At 38.0% G+C, this 13,405-nt stretch overlaps 1 protein-coding gene across 1 annotated transcript in view; it reads left to right on the top strand.

Annotated features, from left to right (window-relative positions):
- Positions 1 to 13,405, top strand: part of SHQ1 (SHQ1, H/ACA ribonucleoprotein assembly factor) — a 101,010-nt gene that overhangs the window by 56,635 nt on the left and 30,970 nt on the right. The window contains exon 10 of the mRNA XM_041764089.1: positions 42 to 162. Coding sequence (XP_041620023.1) covers positions 42 to 162 — 121 coding nt within the window. The remainder of the gene's footprint in view (positions 1 to 41; positions 163 to 13,405) is intronic.

Raw genomic sequence — 13,405 nt, 5'->3', positions numbered from 1 at the left:
TTTTCTTAAGAATGACTTGATTATTAAAAAATTTCCTTTAGGTAAAAGTGCAGTCTTAAAGTGTCTACTGGATGTTCACAAAATTTTTCAGGAAAACGACCCCGCTTATATTCTGAACGATCTCTACATCTCAGACTACTGTGTGTGGATTCAAAAAGCCAAGTAAGTTTCAAGTTACTTATGAATTTTTTTACATGCTTCCATTTCTGAAAGGCCTCCTGATCTGGGAGGAAGCAAGTGAAAAAGCCTGAGAGGTAAGTTGTTATGATAAAGAAACCCCATCTAGCTACTAAACACATTAAAGAACATCAACATGAGGAGCTTGGTGAATTTGCTTTGGAAGGAGGTTATAGATGGTGAAAGTTAATTTTATTGAGAAGCATGGTTCTAGCCTAGAAAATAGGCATGCACACAGACAGTTGTGAATATTCATTGCTGTGCTATTGACTGTCCAATATTAAATGTCAAGTTTCATACTTGGGTACCCCAACTTGTGTCTGCAGATTATTTAGAGTGGGGTGTGTGTGTGTGCGCGCGGGCGCGCGTGCCCGTGTGCATGTGGGCACCTGTGCAAACATCATGGGACACAGACCTAATGAGCTGACCCCCCATTGGCTAATCTCTGGCTTACAGAATCTATTATTCAAAGTATAAGAAAGACAACCTTCAAAACTTAATAGCATGATTCTTGGTAACACATGCATCTGGGGGACCAAACACTCACAAATGGGCTCCTTGCACATGGCACAGGAGATTATACCGAGAGTGTTTACCATTGCCTCCCCCAGGGAACCATATGAAGTATAAAAAGGCAGAGAACTTTTATTTTGTGAAGAGAGTCAACAGCTATACCCAAATTATCCATTTCAATAGCAGAAGACGATTAATTAAGAGTATACAAATAGAGTCTTGTGGGAGTGCTTCGTAGGTACTCCAGAAAATGATGGCACAGTATCATTCTTGACTTAGAAGAAAAACAATCATGATAGTTGTCCTATCGCTGTGATTAGTAAAGAAGTGCTTTATTATACCTTTAGTGCCTGTTTTGAGTGAGCTACTATATAGAATTTATATTTGGCCTTTGTTCCTGGGGAAGCAATTATATTGCAGAGTGAAATAAGACAAAAAGTTGAGGCTGTACGTGCTGTAAGAAGCTGAGGGTCTGCTCAGCTTAACGCCTACTACCATACAGCAGGTGGCGACGATGTTTGTGGTGGAAATCTCAGTTTCGCCAGATGGAAAATTGCATCTTTAACCCCTGAGGTCATCATGGCACATCATCACTTCATCTCATCCTCCTGCTAATTGAGCTTATCAAGTACCCTGCTGCCATTTCCTGTTGTTTTCATAATAAAATTAAATTGAAATAGTCTATTTGTGTGGGCTTAGGTTTTTCTTGTTCCCTTCAGGGTGAGGATTTTATAAACACATAATGAGCATTGAGGTTTGTGTGAGGATCCCATTTCTATGAGCGCCTCTTTTCTCTGTGGCATTCCTTATTAACTGGAGAGAAGATCAGGTTTCATTAAAGTAGAAGGGTGTGTGCCCTCATGTCCATGTGGGGATTAGCACACCTCCTTGTGCTTAAAAAAAATCCTTTTTCGCTTGGTTTTAAGTTGCAGGAAATGAAAGTCTTAGGTCCCTAATAATTGTTAGAGTAATTTTTTCAAGGAGATATAATGTATTGGGAAGTGAGACAGAAGAGGAAAACCAGCAGGAACTCTTCAGATTACTTTGGAAAAATTTTTTCTACTTTACCAATTTGACCATAACTTTTTTTTCCCTAAATAGGCTGTATTGTTTTTCACTTCGTGTGTTATATTTTAACTCTGGTTGAGCCTATTTTTTCTCTCCCTTGAAATAATACATTTGTTCATTTCCTTGATTTTTATTAAATTTTCTAGTTTGATCCTTAATTTTTAAAATACAACAAAATTGAGCCTTCCAATATCATCTTTACTGTGAACTGTCTTGGCTTTAAATTAGTTATACTGTAGTTAATGTTCATGATTTTCATCTTTTACCTTCTGATTTTTTTCTTTTCCATTATAGTGTATCAGTGAAATCTGGCTCCTTATTTTTATGTTTTAAAATAGTTCTGTATTTTCCTTAATCTCTACTTGATGTTTTTGGTGATAATACTAAAGACTATAATCTAAAATATCAGACAAGTGCTAAATTATAATGAGCACAAAGAACAGCATTTCATTTTTATAGACACTCACCTTGGCAAAAAGTTGTTGGAATGTGGGTGGCAAAGTCATTCTTACATTGAATTAATGAAGTTAGGGCAACGGTTAAAACCTAAGTTTTGCTCTATACTGTGTAGTTATTTTTCCTTGTGATATCTGTGTCTTGTACATATTCACAGATTTTCAAAATGGAAGGTTCTGTATGCTTATTCTAAGTTACAGATGACAAATTATTTTTCTGAAAAGGAAAACTCTGCCATCCTTCATCATAAGCTTCATTGGAAATTGCGAGTGTAGTGGTCACTACAGCACAAGTTCCCTGGGTGGCAGCATGAGGAAGTGATTTGCTTGAGGTCATGTAACCAATAAGAGACAACTGTGTGATAGTCTCAGAGTTTCTGGGTCTGGATTTTATGTTTTCCCAGTTAGGCCACCTAGACAACCAGTTTTCTTTACCCATGGCATGTGGGGGGTGGGGGTGGGGGACCAGAAAACAAAAAACAAAAACACCCAAAAGAAACCCCCCCCCCCCTTTAGAGGGTTTTTCATTAGGAAGAGGAATTAATGGACTCACTTGTCTTCCTCCTGGATAATCTAAGAGCACTTGATTTAAGAATTTATGGGCACACCTTATGCCTGCCTCATTTTGTAGTAATTTAAGTGTTTATTTCTTTCCCCCTCTGAAGTTTTAAAATCCCTGTGAACGGGCAGCCCAGATGGCTCAAGAGGTTTAGCGCCGCTTTCAGCCCAGGGCTGGATCCCAGAGAAATGGGATCGAGTCCCACATCAGGCTCCCTGCATGGAGCCTGCTTCTCCCTCTGCCTGTGTCTCTGCCTCTCTCTCTCTGTGTGTCTCTCATGAATAAATAAATAAAATCTTAAAAAAAAAAAAAAAATCCCTGTGAACAAGCCCTTCTCTCGGCCCATCATAATGCCTTAGGAGCACAGTAAGTTTTTGTTAAATTGAATGGTACCTAGTAGAGCCAATTAAAAGAGTACTTTTCATTATTTAAAACAAAACAAAACATAGCACTTTAAAAACTACACATTGTATCTTTTTTCCCCATTCTTACTTATTTTGACATTTTCAGCTACATTTGGTGGATTTTGCCCTTCCCTGATTTTTTTTCCTTGTGGGCTGCACTTATCAGTAGCAGGGATAGTTCTGAGCCTCTGAAAGTCTACACCTTTTTGTATAAGTCAGGATAGAAAAGCATGAGCTGTAAAATATATTCGAGTTCTTCCTCTCATTGGCTGTAAGACTTTAGCAAGTCACTTTATCACTTTATTTAATGCAGCCAGTATTTATTTAATTTAATAATTAAAATTTGTATTTTAATATTTCCTCTAGTTATTTTCCAGAGCATTTTTTAAACCAGTGAAAGCAATCCTGCACATATCATTTTGTAACTGTCTTATCCTTATAGTATAGTACCCCATAAATCATTTTCCTTTATAACATAATATCCATAGCATACTCTTTTTAAAAAATAACTAATTTGTTTCTCATTATAAAAGAAGTATATGCCCACTGAAGAAAATTCAATACTTTATGGTTTTAATGCATGGTGTATCTTGAAACATGAGGGATTAAATAGGATATATTTTATTTTTGCTACATAGAAAAAAAATTATTTTTTTAAAGATTTTATTTATTTATTCATGAGAGACACAGAGAGAGGCAGAGACACAGGCAGAGGGAGAAGCAGGCTCCTCACAGGGAGCCCAATGGCAGGACTCGTTCCCAGACCTGGGATTATGCCCTGAGCCTAAGGCAGATGCTCAACCTCAGAGCCAAAGGCATCCCTGGTTCTTTAAAAAAAATTTTTTTTTAAATGAAATTAAAATCTAAAATCTTGGCAGTCTTTACTCTGAATTTGAGCTAGTCATGAAAGTGTTAAATCGCACCCTTTCTCTCTAGTATAGTTTTTTAGGGTAGTTGGTTATGGGGAAAAGAACCAAAATATCTTTGATGTGCTGAGTCATTTAATATTGAACTGATAGTTTACTTTGATTAATACATTTGATGCATTTATTATTTTCACTGCTTTTTAGCATACTTTGCTCCACCAAATCTTATTTTGTGGCCCTTTGAACACTAATTTGGAAAGTCTGAAGGGAAACCATTCTATCACTGAATAATTCTATCTCATTTGATAAATCCTGTACCTCAGTTATGAGTGAACATAGCCATTTTAGCACTGAAATCTTAAAATTCTAGGAAACTTAGGACCTCATCATTGCTTTATACTGTTCCTATTGCTTCCTCTGTGTATGTGCTTTGGTGGGGGATAGAGTTATGCATCTGGGAGCAGCATAGATCTCTTCTTTGGGCTCTCTCTTCTTCTAGGGTTATCTGCCAAAAGACATGAGTTTGGAGGTAACTCAAATGCCAAGATAGAGGATCAGCATTGAGTGTAAAAGGAGAATTATTTATTTCTCCAACCACTAGTTATTGAGTTTTACTATATGCTAGGTATTGAGATTTGCAATGGGGCTACTCAGGTGGACGAGAGACACACCATCTTAAAGCTGATCTTGTAATGAGGAGTACAGATGTGAGGGGGACACAGTGCTGTAGCCTGATGGTGGCTATAGTTGGGAAGCGTGGAAGCTGTGGAAGCACTTAGAAAGCCACATGTCTAGCCTTGGGGTAGAGGAAACAGCTTCTGGAAGAAACATTTGAAGCTGAGAGTTGAAAGGTGAGTAAGAGTTGGTCAGTTGCAGATGGGAAAGCAGGGGTAAAGAGTATTTCAGGCAGTAGGGACAGAAGAGTATGATTCTTACAAAGAGCTCAGAAGTTCAGAATGGATGGGTCATAGTATAGGGATGGAAGAAAGAAATGAGGCCAAGGAGTTCATGTGGAGCACTGGCCACTTAAAGATGCTTGGACTTTATCCTGGGAAAGTATGGAGCAACTGAAGAGGTTAAGCCATGCAGTACTTGGGTGAACGATGTGATGAGATTCAGATTTGGCGAAGAGCCATCAGGTCCTGTTGTACGCAGTGAATTGAGTGGGGCAGAGCTCAGACTCAACACTGAAAGCCTTGCCAAATTGTGGGTGATGTGGGCAGAAGGCATAGACTGAGCCAGAGGAATGAGCAGGGAAGGAGACTGGTCGGATTTGAGAGGCGGATGAGCCAAAGCTTAGTAATGACAGGATGTCAGAGGAGAGTGAGAAGAGGAAGCATCAAAGATCCAGATTTTGACTTGGCCAGTTAACGGGGCCATTGGAGGTGCACTTGCTGAACAAGAGTGTAGAGAAGGTGTAGGTGGAAGAGAAGACAGAAAGGAGGGAAGATGAGTTTTAGAAATGTTGATTTGAGGTCTCTAAGGAATATCCATAAAGAAGTAGTCAGGAACATTTGGTTCACAGCTGGAAAAAATGTGTGGAAGAGAATTTGGACAAAGAAGGGATATAAATTAATAGCAAAACATAAACAGTGGTATCTGGTTGCATAGTACTGTTCCACATATGAGTATAATAATAATCAGGAATGGATACATTCCAGGCTGCAAAATAGCATCATGCAGAGGAGCAGACGAATAAAACATGTAAGCAACATGATGAACAGATTTCCTGGTTGTAGCTATGATGTGTTGGAAGGGCGAGAACGGATGTGAGGCTTTTTTGCATTTAGATCAGTTTTATCTATCCTTGTAATATCCCTTTATTATTGAATAAGAGAGTTCACAGTTAGTTTGGGGTCATGATGTTTTGCTAAGAGGACCACCTTTGAAATCCCTATTTCTCTATTTGATTATACAGGAGGAACACACTCAGACCTTTATAGTAAGAAATGGGAGCTTTATTAGGAGGCTATAGGTTATCTTCTGGAACCCAGATGCGGGGAGTTTAGCTGGGCCTCGTGAGCTCTAGTCCTGGTGCATCAGGCAACTTCCTCTCCAGTGACATATGGTCTCTGATGTTGCTTCTTCCCACAAGGCCCTGCCACTCTTCTCTTTTGATGCACATGGAGAATGGCTAGTCCACAGCTGAATTCACCTATACCTGGTTTCAGGAGAGGGAAACTACAACTACGAGTCCCTTGCTTATAATTCCCAGAAGGAAGAATGTGATTGACCCAACTGTGGGTCAGTGTCTTTTTCTGGTCCAGTTGCTTTGGTCACAGTGGGAATAGGGTGGGGATGCTCTCTAAGGTAGTACACACATGGTGCCGGGGCCCACTCTGTCACCAGTGAGTGGCATTCTCAGAGAAAGGGGCTTGCAGGGCTTGCAGGCGCCTTACGGGAGGACACTGCTATAATTCCGTGATGCTATTGTGAGCCGCAGCTGAGGAAGAACCCTGACACTTTACCATCACCTATGTCACCGATATTCATAATAAAGATATAGCATTGAAGTTGGATTTCAGGACTGTGCTAAATTCAGGCACAACAGATAATAATCAGACACTCTAGGTGGTTTTACGTTTGTATTGGAAGTTACTTCTGTGATAAATGGTAAAATGTTAAGCGTTACATTAGCTGCTAATGATTAGCATATAGAAATTTCAAGAAACAATTGTGCATAATTTCAAGCAAGTTAAAGCTCTCTTGAATTGAAATCATTCTTGGGTAAGGTGCTTATTCTGGCATGTCAAGTTGTTCTTTGGTTTTACTGTTTATTTTTAATTAAATCCACAAATTCATCCTGGATGGGAGTGGGTTTTATCTCCATAAGAAAAGATTAGTACATGCCAATATTCATTCACTTGTATCCCTTCCGTGGGGTTTCATATAGAAAGGATTTACTTAATGGTTCTTTACCTTATCACCAGTCGTTCAGCGTGCCCACTGGGGACTGTTGCTCTTCATTAGACTTCTCTTACAAGAAATGTGCCAATAAATCTTAGGATTATGAATGTTCCTACAGATTTCAGACTAAAATGACTCTTTGTAAAGATATGAATGCTCCCTGTAACTATATGTATTGAGAAAACTGGCTAAAGAATTCTTTATCTGAATGTTAAAGTTGTGTGTGTTGGGGGAGGTTATTGGTTTTTTTTGTTTTTGTTTTTTTTGTGGGGTTTTTTGCTTATTATATTTTCTTTATTTGTAATTTTTCTCCTGTTTTTTTAAAGGTAAACTTTTTAGAATAGTTTTATATTTCTAAAAAATTTTTGAACATGATATAGAGTTCCCAAATAACCCACATGCAGTTCTTCTATGATTAACATCTTACCTTGGTAGGTGTATTTGTCACCATTGATGAACCATTATTGACATATTATTATAAACTAAAGTCCTTAGTTTATTTAGGTTTTCCTAGTTTTTACCTAATGGCTTTTCCTATTCTGGGATACCACATTTTGTTTACAAAGAATTGGAATTCAAAGCGGTAGTGATTATTGCACATTTCGATTATCCAAGAGCTTCAATGCTTTTGAAAGGTAATGAAATATTGCAGAGATGCTAAGATACCTCAGGAGCTTATACAAATAAATATTTGAACCTCAAGAACCCAGACTTTGAAAATGATAGGTTTGGCATATTTGAGAATTTTTAGAAATTTGGAAAAAAGTTTAATTCATATCTTATTTGTACTTCTACATGTACTGTAGGCATCGTAATTATGCTATTATAATGAAAAAATAGAAGTTTATAAATATTAAATATAGAGTGGGCAAGGCTTTTATATTTTTATATATTTTATATATTTTCTCAAGGTAGAGATTAGAGGAGGAAGTATGCCTGTGAGTTCTTATAAAAAAACATGAGAAGTTTCAGAGGTAAAATAGGCAGGCTCTGAACTGGAAAACACACAACATTTTTTGGTACAAGGAGGCTTACATGCATCAAGCACATTTTGGAGCCGTGACTGAGTGGCTGTGTTAGGTTTGTCTCTGTCCTTACTCATTTTTGGTCCCAGGTACTTGGCGCCACACTTCTCAAATCCTTGGTTTTGGCTTGCTGGAGCCAGGGCTTTTTACAGTGTATAATTAGCTACTGTGTGAGCAAATTGGTATTTTCCTTCACCTCCTTGTTCTGAGGCATACTCACCCGTCAGACGTCTTGGGAGGATGCTCGCAGGATCAGGTGAGTTCGGGTAGGCTTGATTTAGTCTGGTCTTGTAAACTAGTATTCTCAGCTTCACGTAGAATTGTCAAAGTGCTTGGATTGTCTTCATGTCTCATTCAGAGAAGAGGCTTACATTGATTAATGTGGCATATGTGTGGTTATCGCACTTGGAAAGTGCTCTGTTTAAGGAGAGCTTTGTCAAGAGCGTCCTTTGAATGAAGTCACAAGAAAGCTTTTTAAAAAAACTGTCAACTTCAAGTACAATTTCCTTTTTCTTCTGCCTATTATGATTGAAACCCAATCCTTGTTATAACATAATTATCTCCACCGAAGCCAGCAGGGAATCGCTGCCTTAATGTAAGGGGTGTGAAGTCCCCTAAATAAATAGAGGATTAATTACACTCACAGCATGTTGTGAAGGTGATGAGATTGATTGTGATCATTTCACTTGTCCCATTTCCTGCTCTGACTACTTTTCTGAATAAATAGAAGCTGGGAAAATAATAAATAGAGCTACCAAGTGTATTGTCAGGACTGGAGTGGGGAGCAGACCTGCTTAAGGTATGGTTCCAGATTTTAAGTGATATATGATATTTATTTTAGATCATTTTATCAGTGATTGTTCACTTACCATTCTCAATTTAAGCAGCTTTCCAGGAAATAATTTTTAACCAAAAAAAAAAAAAAAAAAATTTAACAGAATGTTGAAAGAATTTGACAGACTATTTTAAATGAGTGGGTATCAACAAATTTCTGATTCATTTTTAAATGTTTTCACTTAGTGTGGCCTTTTGAAAGGTTTAAACTGAAGAAAATGTTAGCTGTTAAATGTTTGTATTGTCTTATAGAGCCCTGTGCTTTTCTTAAACTTAATGATTAATTGGTACTTTTCATAAAGCACATCATGTTTTCTGTTTTTATTTTATGTTTGTCTTACCTCTTTCTGGAGAAGTAAGTTTTTTTTTTTTTTTAAAGATTTATTTATTTATTTATTCATTGATAGACATAGTGAGAGAGAGAAAGAGAGAGGGAGGCAGAGGCACAGGCAGAAGTAGAAGCAGACTCTATGCCGGGAGCCCAATGCATGACTCGATCCCGGGACTCCAGGATCGCGCCCTGGGCCAAAGGCAAGCACCAAACCGCTGAACCACCCAGGGATCCCCCGAAGTAAGGTTTTAGAATGTTGTAAGATTGTGATTTTGATTAATACATTCACTCTCCAAAATTTTTATAGCAGTGACCTCCAGAGTGAGGTGCACTTACCCCCCTGGAGCACAGAGGACCGTCTTTTTGTCATGGAAGAAGACTATAATAGGCATATCTGTTTATCTTAAAGAAATTAAGTTCATTAATATTTAACCTACAGATTGCTGGCAAAAATCATGTTTTGTGGGTCCCAGACATTTTGTTTTTTAGTGATGGGATGCTTGATCAGAAGTTGGGAGGAACAACCTTCCTTATTTCCAAAGAGAAACATCTATGTTTCTTCTGAATGTTGACTAGGGAGGGTTTTCTTGTTTAATCTATTGGAAGTTAGGGCTTAGGGACTCTAGTTGGTCTCCACCAGTTGCTTGAACTAAGTTGAAGACAGAAATTCACGTGCTGGAGCTTGAGATGCTTATACCAGATGTGAAGTGCTCATTCCCTGCTTTAGTTGTCTGTTGTGTTTGCATGAGGGAGAAAAGAAAGGAAGCCTAACTTCTGAATGCAGAACCTTTGTCAGGATGGCAGCACATATTTCCTCCAAGCACAAACAACTGAGCCTTATGTAGTCTTTGCTTTGGGGACTCTTGTGTTAATTTAAAACACTGAAGAACAAAAACCCACCTATCATTTTAAAAAGAAAAAAATGAAATTTGAAACAGATGATCATCTGTCTAGGAGTGGGATGTGATAGGGGTTTATTCTCAAGATATATGATTCCATGAAGAATGATTTTGTGCTTTCGTTGTTAATTACTGACTCAAGGACAAAAGGCCCAGAGAAACCTGGGCTGTAAGTGTTCTAAAGGGCAAAGGTCATGTTCAACTTGGTACCCCAGCACCTTAGCCAAAGGCATGCCGCTTAGTAATAACACTCTGTAAATGCTTATTGAACTGAAAATTTCCTTCCTAATTTAGCTAAAAGCTTCAATGAAAGAAGCAGCGTTACCTTCTTTTTACACAGTACTCAGCCTGTCTCTTGTAGGACCTGTAGTGTGTGTCCTATTCTTCATATCCTAGCATAAAACAAGGATATATGCTCTGACTTACAGAGATGTTGTGTATTAGGATAAATGATGAAGTTAACATGCTTGTTTACTTAGGTGAGTTGGAGGTGTGTAAGGGCCAGAGAATAGTGTATGGTGCAGGTGGATGAATGTTGAGCTCTCCTGCATGCCACCTATTTGTTGGTGTGCAATATGGGCCCAGAGTGTCGTACTGGGAATGCCAAACACCTTCCCCAAGGAGTCAGGTTTTAGAATCAACCATCCCAGGTTCTGTATGCATCTGCTGTCCCCAAGTCTGGAGACATAGAGTGTGTAAGCCGATTGAGAAGGAGGAAGGTATTTCAGGCATCGGTTCCAAGATGTTGCCCAGACTCTCATCCTCCAATTACTCACATGATCAGGAGACATATTGAGTGATCTGTGATGTGACTGAAGGAAACAGGTATAGCTATTTGATTTCTTTTTTCTCATGGGGAGATACACCTGTGAAAATAGTTTTGTAGATCAATCCACTTCTATCTGAAATATTTATATCTTTATTAATTATCAATACTTTATAATTATCAATTATTTATTAAAATATTGATTTATAATTATACATATTTCTGCTTTCTGTGACTCATTTGTTTTAAATGAATTTAGAGTCTGATTAAACCCAAAATTTACTGAGCACCTGGTATGGCCAGCATTGTACTCTGTGCTGGAAATAAGCAAGGTCAAGATTTCTGCATCAAGGAGCCCACTGTCTAGGAGGGTTAATGATGCTCTCCTATCATGAAAAGTCATAACTAGAAAGCTAAATGGAAAAAACAGCATATGCAAAGCTGTATATGCTGAAGTGGAGAAATATTTATTTATTTATTTATTTATTTATTTATTTATTTATTTATTTGGGGGGGGGAATCATATTAAAACATATGGTCACAGAGCAAAAATCCTAGAAGGAAGCTCATTCATGTTAGTAAAAAATTATCTCTTTTTGATGGATTCATGGGCGTCTTTTCTATTTTATACTTATTAGTTAGCATATATTTTATTTTTCTCCCAGATACACATTTTAAGAAATTATGGGACTGTTACAAATGCTTGTTATTTTTTTCTTCCATCAAGTATAACAGTATATTATAGTATATTATAGATCTAAATTAAGTAGAGGCACCTAGGTGGCTCAGTGAGTTGAGCATCCAACTCATGGTTTCAGCTCAGGTTATGATCTCACAGGTTGGGGACCCAAGCCCTGTGTCCAGCTCCCTGCTCAGCAGGGAGTCTGCTTAAGGCTGTCTTTCTCTCCCTCTCTCTATCCCTCCTACCACTTGCATGCATGTGCACTCTCTCTCTCGAATAAATAAATCTGGAAAAAAAAAAACTAAATGAGTGCAGTGGCCTCACAAGGCTCAACTAAATAAAATAAATAAATGAAAAAGAAAACCGTCATGCCATGAGTGAAATGAAATAAACAGAATAATTAGATAATCCATCAGTGCTGGTTTGAGATCTCTCAGATATGAACTACTTTGCATTTAAGTCAAGTGGTAATTTGACATTATTTTCAAATCAAGAGTTTCTCTCAATGTTTCCATGTGCCATTGTATTTATGAAATTACACAGCAGGAAAAAGACCACCATTAGAAGTCTACTGTGCATGTGTCCTTAGTCTTATAAGAATATATCAAGCAATAGAATATACTTCTGTTATAGCATATTTGCCCTTTGTTTAAACTTTTGTTAGTCTTGCGGCAGATATGTAGCACAGATTTGTAGTTCTGTGGTGTGCTTTATTCATGAGAGAGTAGAGGGCAGAGGGAGAGGGAGAAGCAGGCTCCCAGGAGAACAGGGAGCCCAATGTGGGACTCAGTCCCGGGACCCTGGAACCACAGCCTGAGCTGAAGGCAGATGCTTAACCAACTGAGCAACCCAGGTACCCCTGTGATGTGCTCTAAATGACAGGAATGCAGTATGAAAGTGATGTTTGTTCTGAACATCTTGTTTTCTTCAGACTCGTTCTTGCCTATAACCCAGATCACATACTTACCTAGAGTTGTTTTTTGTGGATGTCATTTTTTGCTACCCTCCTGGAACCCAGAGATATTCTTTGGAGCAAAGAAGAAAACACCTTTACACGTGTAGTATTAAGTACCCTTGTGCCATTCCAAGTAAGCTTCAAGTAAGCTTACCAGCCAATTTAGATTTTATTTCTATCCTTAGAGTATCCTAATGCTTCAGGAAAACAAGAGTTTTATTTTTAGTTCTTATTGGGAGAAATTGCCTTCATTTTCAACTTGATGTTTAAAATTATAGTTGTCAGCATATGTCCTATATTCTTGTTTTAATGGACACAGCAGTTAAAAGGATTTCACTTATGAGCTGTGTAAGCTAAAGCTATCTGAATAGAACTATTGGCAAAGGCTCTCCACTCTATTAAATGCTGGATTAATTATAAAAACCAAGCTTTAAAAACTGAAGAAGTTGCAAAGCTTGTATTCTGAACACAGCAGCACTACACATACTTATGTTTCAGAAGCTTTACTATAATCCACGATTTCAGGTGAAATTCCAAATCTAAAATGTTCAGAAGATAAATACTGGATTTATATTAACCTTTTTATCAGAAAGATCCAGTCATGCTCCCAGTTTGTAAAAGAACATTTTGTTTTTGTTTTTAAACAAAAGCTACACAGATCTTATCATCATCTGTGTAGGGCAGTATAACATTTTTCCATGGATCATATTTTTTCAAGGTTCCCCTGCCAGTCTAAGATGCGCTCTCCCCTTGAGGCTTGGGAGTGAGAAGTGATGCCACTTACTTTGTTTTGTATCTGTTGGGATCTTGTTATCCTACAGTGGTATCTAGAGGGGTTGTGTTGTGATTGCTTTTGGCTTGAGTATCTGTTCTTCCATCCATCCATTTGTGCAACACATAGTTATGATGTCCTACTATGTGCAGCATTCCATGAAGATTCTGAGCCTAGGAAAAACTAGACATG

Source organism: Vulpes lagopus, chromosome 7 (genome assembly GCF_018345385.1).
Source record: "Vulpes lagopus strain Blue_001 chromosome 7, ASM1834538v1, whole genome shotgun sequence".
NCBI classification, from domain to species: Eukaryota; Metazoa; Chordata; class Mammalia; order Carnivora; family Canidae; genus Vulpes; species Vulpes lagopus.
Note: the sequence above shows the minus strand (reverse complement) of the source record. Positions and strands in the feature narration are given on the sequence as shown.